Consider the following 10,903-nt stretch of genomic DNA (forward strand, 5'->3'; position numbering starts at 1 on the left):
TTCACAGTGAAATGATAACATCATAACTACAGTCTTAGGCAAAAGCATTTGGAAATCTTAATGAGTGGATTAAAAAATAAAAATATATTTTTCAAGGACCAACAAGGTATGAATTTCTTAAAGAATATTTTCTGAAAGACCAACAAGGCGTGGATTTCTCAAAAATAATACTTTTCAAGGTCTATGAAGGCGTGGATTTTGTAAAGAAAATTTTTTCAAGGTTTAGGAAGGTGTGGATTTTTTAAAGAAAAAATTTTCAAGGTCCATGAAGGCGTGGATTTTGTAAAGAAAATTTTTTCAAGGATTATGAAGGCGTGGATTTTGTAAAGAAAAAAATTTCAAGGTCCATGAAGGCGTGGATTTTGTAAAGAAAAAAATTTCAAGGTCCATGAAGGCGTGGATTTTGTAAAGAATATTTTTTGAATGTCCATGAAGGTGTGGATTTTGTAAAGAATATTTTTAAAGGTCTACGAAGGCGTGGATTTTGTAAAGAATATTTTTTCAAGGTCTACGAAGGCGTGGATTTTGTAAAGAATATTTGTTCAAGGTCTACGAAGGCGTGGATTTTGTAAAGAATACTTTTTCAAGGTCTACGAAGGCGTGGATTTTGTAAAGAATATTTTTTCAAGGTCTACGAAGGCGTGGATTTTGTAAAGAATATTTTTTCAAGGTCTACGAAGGCGTGGATTTTGTAAAGAATATTTTTTCATGGTCTACGAAGGCGCGGATTTTGTAAAGAATATTTTTTCAAGGTCTACGAAGGCGTGGATTTTGTAAAGAATATTTTTTCAAGGTCTACGAAGGCGTGGATTTTGTAAAGAATATTTTTTCATGGTCTACGAAGGCGCGGATTTTGTAAAGAATATTTTTTCAAGGTCTACGAAGGCGTGGATTTTGTAAAGAATATTTTTTCAAGGTCTACGAAGGCGTGGATTTTGTAAAGAATATTTTTTCATGGTCTACGAAGGCGTGGATTTTGTAAAGAATATTTTTCCCAGTACTAGTTTTTTTGAACTATCCTAAGGTGTCGATTTTGTCAAAATGTTTGTATATTTTTTAAATTTGTTTTCCAAGTAGACTAAAAAAAAAAAACATTTTTCATTACAAAATATCGTATATTTGTTTTTATTATTTCCAAATTAATATCTTAAATATTCCATATTTAAGAATACAGTTTCAAATTAGTGTGTTGTTGTGTTTGTGTGTCCATTACATTTTTTTGTTTTATTTTTTTCACATCATATTCGAAGAAATTACGAAAAATGAATGAAATACCAACTTTAAATCTTAGCCACTGGTTTCAGACCCAATATAAAGAAGCATTTCCTTAATACAGCAGCTGTGGCTTCACAAAGTAAAATACGGCTACGATTAACTTTGACAATCTGCCCCTCCTTATTCTTTTCTATGCAATAACAATTATCATAGAATTCCGAAAATACCGTTGATACTTCGTAGCAGTATTCACACAAAATATGTAACAGCAAATCTTTGGAGATTTTCACCAAGATGTCGGGGAATTTAAGTAAAGTCTTGGCCAATTTCCATTCCTTTTCGTGTTCCAATTCGATGTTGGTCGTCTCTAGCACCTTGGCCAAATCGGAGAAGTCTTCACCACTATTACGTGAAATCGAACAAATACGGGTAAATGCATATAACAGATAAACGGCAGTATTGCCACGATCTTCCAACATTTTGTCGAAAGAGAAGACATACTCGTTGGTGCGATTATGACTTAAATCGGCATATTTAATACAACCATACGCAACCGATTCCTGGGCAGCCTTCAATTCTTCCGGTGTCAAAACCTTATCACGTTCCTTTTCAATCAATTTGTCTAATGAACGTTTCAAACCTTCATCCAACAAATCGGACAGCTTAACGGTTTCGCCTGACCGGGTTTTGAATTTCTTACCATCCTCGCCCAAGACAACACCGAACTGAACATGTTCAGCCTTATGTTTGGCGGGATTTAAAATACCACAACGTTCAGCAGCTAGATAAATATTTTTCAAATGAGTATTTTGTCCGGCATCAACAACATAAATTAACCAATCACATTTCTGTTCTTCGAGACGATAACGTATGGCAGCCATATCGGAGGTGTCATAAGTAAAACCACCATCAGATTTTACAACAGTCAGTGGTATACCAGTCTTTTCATCAGTGGGCCACATTATTTTACGTCCCTCATCTAATTCCAAGAGATTTTTCGATTCCAAATATTTAACTACCTCTATCATGCGCGACTGATAGAAAGATTCGCCCTTTTCGGTGAGGGTAATATCCAAGCGATCATAGATCTTTTGGAATTCAAGACGAGAAACGTCGCAAATTAATTTCCAGGCTTTTGTGGAGTTGGGTTCGCCACTTTGTAGTTGAACTACACGGTTGTAGGCACGCTTCTTAAATTCTTCATCTTCATCGAATCTGAAAAAACAACATTTTAGTGAATATTTTATAATGAAATGAAAAATGAAGTTTTAAAACATCTTGACAAATCCCTATCTATGACTCTGAAAGTCTTTGGAAAAATATATTTTAAAATACCCTAAGGCTCTGGAAGTCTTTGGAAAAATGTTTTTTTAAAAACCCCCGCCTAAGGCTCTGAAAAATAATCTTTAAAAATCCACGCCCAAGGCCCTGAAAGACTTTGGAAAAATAATCTTTAAAAATCCACGCCTATGACTTGGAAATTCTTTGGAAAAATGTTTTTTTAAAATCCCCTCTAATGGCCTGAAAGCATTTGGAAAAACTTTCTTTAAAAATCCACGCCTATGACTCTGAAAGTCTTTGGAAAAATATTTTTTTAAAAATACCCGCCCATAGCCTGAAAGTCTTTGGAAAAATATTCTTTAAAAATACCCGCCCATAGCCTGAAAGTGTTTGGAAAAATATTCTTTAAAAATCCCCGCCCATGGCCTGAAAGTCTTTGGAAAAATATTCTTTAAAAATCCACGCCTATGGCTCTGAAAGTCTTTGGAAAAATATTCTTTAAAAATCCACGCCTATGGCTCTGAAAGTCTTTGGAAAAATATTCTTTAAAAATCCACGCCTATGGCTCTGAAAGTCTTTGGAAAAATATTCTTTAAAAATCCACGCCTATAGCTTTGAAAGTCTTTGGACAAATATTCTTTAAAATCCACGCCTATGGCTCTGAAAGTCTTTGGAAAGATATTCTTTAAAATCCACGCCTATGGCTCTGAAATCTTTGGAAAAATATTCTTTAAAAATCCACGGAAATGGCTCTGAAAGTCTTTGGAAAAATATTCTTTAAAAATCCACGCCTATGGCTCTGAAAGTCTTTAGAAAAATATTCTTTAAAAACCCACGCCTATGGATCTGAAAGTCTTTAGAAAAATATTCTTTAAAAATCTACGCCTATAGCTCTGAAAGTCTTTGGAAAAATATTCTTCAAAACCCCCACGCCTAAGGCTCTGAAAGTCTTTGGAAAAATATTCTTCAAAACCCCCACGCCTAAGGCCCTGAAAGTCTTTAGAAAAAAGCTTCTTTAAAAATCCACTCCTGTGACTCTGAAATTCCTTTAAATACACTCTTTAAAAATCAACCATTATTACCAAAGATCTCCACCTACCTCTTCTTCGATTCTTTGTAGAAAGCTTGTAAATCTCCAATTGGTGGACTTTCATTTAAGAAATTCGGGAATCTATCTTCCAAGTGGGCAATCAACATACCAAATTGTGTACCCCAATCACCAACATGATTGATGCGCAGCACATCATGGCCCAAAAATTCCAAAAGACGTGAAATTGATTCACCAATAATGGTCGAACGCAAATGACCAACATGCATTTGCTTGGCAATATTGGGTGAGGAGAAATCCACCAGAACACGTTGTTTTTTCACATGGGGTGCTTTGACACCAGATTTTAGCATGTTTGTCAAGGCATTCACAGCATAAGATCTGTAATAATAAAAAATAAAACAAAAAATTTAGAAATAAATTGTGATTGAATTCAATTCCCATGTTCAACTTACTTCTTTAGAAATACATTAATAAAACCAGCACCGGCAACTTCAAGTTTTTCCACCAAAGGTGATGGCTGGCATTGTTTCAGTATTTCATTGGCAATATCACGAGGAGGTTTATTAACTCCACTGGCCTTCAGGGTCTTGGCCAAGGACATTGCACTATTACATTGATAATCACCAAATTTAGCGGCATTTGAATTTACCGGCGAAATTATTGCTGCAGTTCCGGCAAGCTGGGGGAAGGCCTTGGCAATGGCGTTTGTAAACAAATCCAACAGGTGATCACTAATTGAAATCATGGTATTGATTTCGGCTGGTATTTCGGCGGGTGTAAATGCTTTACTTGCTGCAACACTTGTTGTTGTAGTGGATGTTTTGCCACCACTACTGCCCTTTTCAACTTCAATGGCCTAGATTTCAATTTCAATAATTTAATATTTTAATTACATGATTTTACATCCATCTTACATTCTTTAAAATCGCCAAACGATGTTTCAACTTGCTATTCTCCAATTGCAGCTTTGTTAGCTCTTCATCATCTTCTTCCAATCCCACACCTTTTTTGGTCTCTTCGATTTGGGCCCTCAGCTCAGCTGTGAGACGTTCCTTGAGAAATGACACATTCATTACTATAGCAGATTTATTTGTTTTTGTGATGTTTATTTATATGTTTCTGGGATCACTTACCAACTCCTGTAAGTTGTCTATTTCCCTTTTCAAACTAGCCATCCTGTATTTCTCAAATTATGACTAAAATTCCAAGCAAATATTGAAATAATGGTCAATAGAAAGAACACTGCCACATGTAAGCCGAAAGGTAAATTTGTCATATGCTTCTTTTTCTTTTTGCCCGGGGGTCGGCATGCAAATTGGTGTGATAACACAAACAAAGAGAAATAACCGTAACCGTCATTTTGCGAAGCGAAAACAAACCGCATACGGAAAGGTTTTGATTAATATAATTAAATATGGTTTGGCGTGGATTTTTAAAGATTTTTTAAGGACTTTCACAGCTATAGGTGTGGATCTTCAAATAATATTTTTCCAAAGACTTTCACAGCTATAGGCGTGGATTTTTAAAGAATATTTTTCTCAAGACTTTCAGAGTCATAGACGTAAATTTTTAAAGAATAATTTTCCAAAGGCTTTCACAGCTATAGGAATTTTTAAAGTATATTTTTCTAAAAACTTTCACAGCTATAGGCGTGGATTTTTAAAGAATACTTTTCCAAAAATCATTAGACATGGATTTTCAATGAATACTTTTCCAAAGATCTTCAGGCTATGAATAGAATACTTTTGCAAAGACCTTAAGTCGTGGATTTTCTAAGAATACTTTTCCGAAAGTCCTCAGGCATGGATTTTCTAAAAATACTTCTCCAAAAATCTTCAGGCATGGATTTTCAAAGAATTATTTTTCTGTCGCACAACTCCAGTTTCTAGTTTAATCAAGAATCACCATGAAGATGCGCCCAACATGGGGCAAAAAACCCACGACCTTGAGATTAAATTGGGAGATACATAATGGATTTCAGCTTGCTTATTTATGCTTACATGTTAAGATGGTTTTGAGGATCGTAGAATGATATAGATATATCTTCCATATATTATTTCTTACAGTTTATGGCGTATAGACTATGATTTCTATGCTTTATATCACGATAAAATCTATAGTCTAAACGCGCCTTTATTCACCAAGGATATTTTACAATTGGCCTGTTCCGGTACTGCAAGAATATGCTAGTTTTTAATATTTTGTTCGATATCATAAAGAAAAATTTGTTAACGTAGTAAAAAGTAGTAGATTCTTGTAGTACGGGAACAGGCCAAATAATACACGTAATCAAATATCGTATTCATGAAACGAACCACAGATCCCTACATTTGTTTTCGTTGTTCCATTCAGTGAATACTTCTCCATTGAACTATTTTTGTTTAACTAGCCAGTGTGTGGTATTAATGAAATTAATTTCATATTTATTTATATATATTAATAAATAAAATATATATTATGTGCATATTGGATTAGAATTATGCAAAATTTTCAAATGAATATGGATTTTCTGTTTGCCCTTTTGCCAAACTCCAATTGTAAGTTTCCTTTGCTTTGTTTTTCTTTTTGTTGGTTAACAAAACCATTTAATTGCATTTGTTTATATTTTTGTCTCGTTACAGTTGAAATGACAAATGAACAATTGATATTGTGGCAACACAATGCAATTTTCGAATGCGAATGTGATAATTTTATTAATCGTCGCATTGAAGCTGATCGACAGGAGCGAGCAGCTAGCCGTATCTTTGAAAGTAATTACGATGAGGCCATAAATGCAGCAATACAACAGCACGGCTTAGGTAGGCGAAGGAGAAGACTAGATGATGATGACGAAGAAGACAACGATGGCCAGGATAATGACAACGATAATAATGATGATGATGATGCATTGAATAATGCCATAATAATACCACCACCTGCTAGAAGACCTCGAGTTAGACCATTGTATTATGAGTTCTATGAGGATGCCGTAGCCGAGGCTATAAGGGAAAGGGGTTTGGTATTGAGGGGTGTTCCATAAATGGAAATCTCAAACGATTACATTTAATTTGTTTATCTGTTTTCTTTAGATTGTCTATTACCTAATTTTATCTATTAATCGTTTTAGTATTATTACTCGATATTTCTTTTCTATATAATCAAAAACATTACTACAATGGGTCATGTCTCAAGCTTTAAACAAATTTAATACAAAAATGTCACTCATTTTCGAGTGTTTTCAAAATTTCACCTTAAGGTCATTGTGCCATTCGAAATCGATCGAATAGTTCATTTCAGCATTTTATATCTATGATGATTACTCTTTATTTTTTAAGAGCTTGTTGAAGAGGTTTTATTTTAAATTCAAACTCTTTACATATAAATATGCAATAGTCTATTAGGAATATTCGATGAATAATTATTAGTATATAATTGTTTAAATTAATTTTTCTTTTTTAATTTTAAATTAAAGTTTAATTCATTTGAAAATTTTGATTTAAAATTTCAAAATATATAATATAAATAAAACAAAACCTATATTTATACATATATATGTATGCTTTTGTACCATAAGCATTTTAGCTATAGATATTAGATTTATAAACAAATAATCATAAACAAAAAAAACTATGTGTGATTTTTTCCAATAAAAACGCATTTTATATAGTATATTATTGTGTGTGTATAATTTATTTGTTATCGACAGGAAAATAGGGTTTGGAAAAAAATATAAGGCATTTCAGAGCTGAAATATAACTACATAAAAAAATAATTCAACAATTATGTTATTGCAAAATAATTATTTAAAAATATAATAACAATAATTTAAAAAGTCGTAAAAATCTAAACATACAGAAAATATTAAAAAAAAATCTTAAAATTTTCCACATACCATATAATATAAAAAAATATTAAACGACTTCGAAACATATTTTTTAAAACCTTTTTATAATTTTCTTTTTAAGAAACCAAGTCTATGAAAAATGTTTCAGAATTCACTTTTTTGAAAAGATAATCTCAAAAATCGACATTTGTGAAAACATATTTTTAAAAATTATAACTTATGGACTTTTTTTTAAATTCAGTTTTTTAATAAATCCTGGTAATGTCAATACTTATGAACAAAATATTTCTTTAATCTAGGCCTGTAGAAATAAATTAAAAATCCCTGTTTTTGATTTTTTTTAATCCAGATAGGATTTTTTTACATATCCATGCTTGTAGAAAAAATTTTTAAAAATCCATGCTTTTGGATTTTTTTTAAATACGCGTTACGCTAATGAAAAAAATACTTTTTTAAAAAATCCACGATTATGGGTTTTTTATTAAATCCACGCTTATGGATTTTTTTTTAATCCACGCTTATGAATTTTTTAAATCCACGCATATGGATTTTTTTAAATCCACGCTTTGGGCCAAATAAAGGAGCTATGCCAAACTTCATCCAAATCGGATTATAAATGCGACCTGTACTTTGTTTACAATTTAACATCTACAGACGGAATATGTAGACGACCTCTGCAAATATTTGAAAATAACCGCCATACTTGAATACAAAAAAAAGTTATATAAAATTTTGGGTACACTGGCAACTTCAACGACCTATGTCTTTACAAAGTAAAAAATATACTCCATTATTATTTCTTATCCAGATCGCCTTTTGTTCGGGCCATAATTGTGGACTCTAGAGCAAACATTCGAGATATACCGATCACTTCATCACATCAGGGAAGTATAAAATTATTTTTTGGTAATGAAATCGTTTTTGTATATGCCAGCCAGCCTCACCTAATAATTTCTATAGGCTAGCATTATTCTTCCTTCATATAACACTGTTAGTACTTTGAAATAAAACACACGTTTTCAAATTATTGTAGTTTTCTTTTCATATCGAAAATTCACATGGTTTTTCATTTATTTATTTTTTATTAGATTTATGTTTTTCTTGTTTTTTTTTTTTAATTTTGTTCCAATGAAGTGCATAAAAAATTACGAAAAATTAAATACTGTCAACACAATCGGTATATTTTTTGTTTGTTTTTAAAGTAGCTTATATCATTTGTAATGTTTATATATATATTTATTTATATTGATTTTTTTCATTATTTATATGCTCGTAATTTCAACAAAAAAATGCATATTATTATGTTTTTTTTAATAATAACAAAATACAAGTAGAGGACTAAAATATTAATTAAATTTTTTTTTATAATTTCTGCTGATGTGGCGGGCGAGCATTAAAATCTACAAACAAATGTTACATAATAATTTATGTTATATATTTGTGTATGGTTAAAAAAAAGAAAGAAAAAAATTATCTTTAATAAATTCTCAATATTTATGGTGTTAAAAAAAACAAAGTTAAGGGGAGATATTTATGTTATTGATTGATGGGAAGGTGTTTAACACTACTGAAAAAAGAAATATGTAAATGTATTCTTATCATCATCATCATGAATGGTTACTTTTAAAAATAGCAACGAAAGTTGGTTGTTGTTTTTTTTCAATTATTATAATTATTTTTTTCCAGATATAGTTCTGGTGAGTATAACCTAAAGCGACTTTAGGATACTAGATTTTTTTTAATTATATATATTTTAAGATCATATTTTTTTAAATTCAAATCCATTTGTTTTTCAAATAATAATTATGGATTTGCTTTTTTGTGCTACTCCTTCCACTAATTTGCAGCATTTGCATTGTAAGTCTTAAATGTGTGTCTTTATTAAATATACATACTTTGTTGCGAATGGAATTGATGTTTCCTTTTGTTTTTTTTTTAATAAAAATATGAAATTACATTTACCATTCATTGCAATGTGTACTGCTTTTGCAACATAAATTAAATGATTTTTCAAAATAAAGTGAAAATACAATTCCATTGTGAATTGATTTTAAATGTGTGACTTTTTTGGTGTTTCAATTGAATTTTCTTTTGTCACAACAGTTAGGTATGTAGGTGATATTGTAGCAGTTTAAAATTATTTTGTTTTTTTGGTTTGTTTGTTTTTTTCTAAATTCAAATGAAGAACATTATAACAATTTGTTGTTGTTGTATAATTTGGAATCCCCAGATTCGAAATTGTTATAAAATTAATCGATTGCATTTCTTAGTTTTGTGTGTGTGTGTGTTTTTTTTTTAATTTCCAACTAACAGCTAGTGTCATACAATTGTTTATATATTTATTGATTTTTATTGTTTTTTTTTCTTATTTGAGGGATTTGTTTGTTAGGAGTGTTCTTGTTGTTGGTTGGTTTTTATTATGGACAAAGAGGACGTGGCGGGGTGGTGGTGATAGTACAACATGGTTTGTGTCTTGCTCTTCTCTACTAACGCACAGTATTTTGATTTGTTTGATTTGCTTTTAAATTCCAAGTCTGCAAAATTGTAGTAAAAAAGAAAAGAAAAAAGAGCATATATGTATATATATATATAAATGTTCTATAAATGTTTTGCAAGGGAAATATTTGGTGGTGTTATTGGCAGTAAACAAAAAAAATTGAAAACTAAAAATCAATTTGGAAAGTAGTAAAGTCGGACTGGGCCGACTATATAATACCCTTCACCACTTTTGGTATATCCTACATAGTGTCCTAACAGACGACGCCTTTTCGAACGAAAATATATATAGAAGCTATATCTACATCTACATAAATCGGAACCGATCATTATAGATTCAATTCAGTAGGCTAAGCTATCTAAATCTGAACCGATTTTCACGAAACTTAGCGCACATCATTATAGACTAAATTCAGTAAGCTATGCCAAATTTCGGGCATATCGAAATATATTTAGGGACGTTAGCGCACCCTTTACCTTAAATCGGACGAAAAAATATATGAGAGTTATATCTAAATCTGAATCGATTTCCACGAAACTTAGCACACATCATTATAGACTCAAAATAGTAAGCTATGCCAAATTTCGTGGGTCTTTGGTTCACCATATACATTAAATCGGATGAAAAAATATATGGAAGCTACATCTAAATCTGAACCGATTTTCACGAAACTTAGCACACATCATTATAGACTCAAGCTATGCCAAATTTCGTGCATATCAAAATAAACTTAGGCATCTTGTCGCGCCATTTACCTTAAATCGGACAGAAATATATATGGGAGCTTTATCTAAATCAAAACCGATTTTCATGAAGCTTAGCACACATCATTATAGACTCAATTCAGTAAGCTATGCAAAAATTCGTGCATATCGAAAGATAAATAGGGGCCTTGGTGCACCATTTACATTAAATCGGACGAAAATATTTATGGTAGCTATATCTAAAACTGAACCGATTTATCCTAATTTCAATAGGTTTCGTCCTGGGGCCAAATAAATGAGCTGTGCCAAATTTCATCAAAATCGGATAATAA

The 10,903-nt window shown here is 31.4% G+C and overlaps 1 protein-coding gene across 1 annotated transcript; it reads right to left on the bottom strand.

Moving 5' to 3' along the window:
- Window positions 1-1,280: 1,280 nt before the first annotated feature.
- Window positions 1,281-4,731, bottom strand: LOC133331298 (probable arginine--tRNA ligase, cytoplasmic). The gene is made up of 5 exons (XM_061539696.1): window positions 4,681-4,731; window positions 4,462-4,599; window positions 4,000-4,403; window positions 3,596-3,925; window positions 1,281-2,430 (listed from the first exon to the last, which is right to left on the bottom strand). The coding sequence occupies exons 1-5, from the start codon at window positions 4,720-4,722 to the stop codon at window positions 1,281-1,283; spliced, it is 2,064 nt and encodes a 687-aa protein (XP_061395680.1). The 5' UTR covers window positions 4,723-4,731.
- Window positions 4,732-10,903: the final 6,172 nt, after the last annotated feature.

This window comes from Musca vetustissima, unplaced genomic scaffold, assembly GCF_032173495.1.
Source record: "Musca vetustissima isolate MV318-11 ecotype Yass unplaced genomic scaffold, APGP_CSIRO_Mvet_v1 utg91729, whole genome shotgun sequence".
Taxonomy (NCBI): domain Eukaryota; kingdom Metazoa; phylum Arthropoda; class Insecta; order Diptera; family Muscidae; genus Musca; species Musca vetustissima.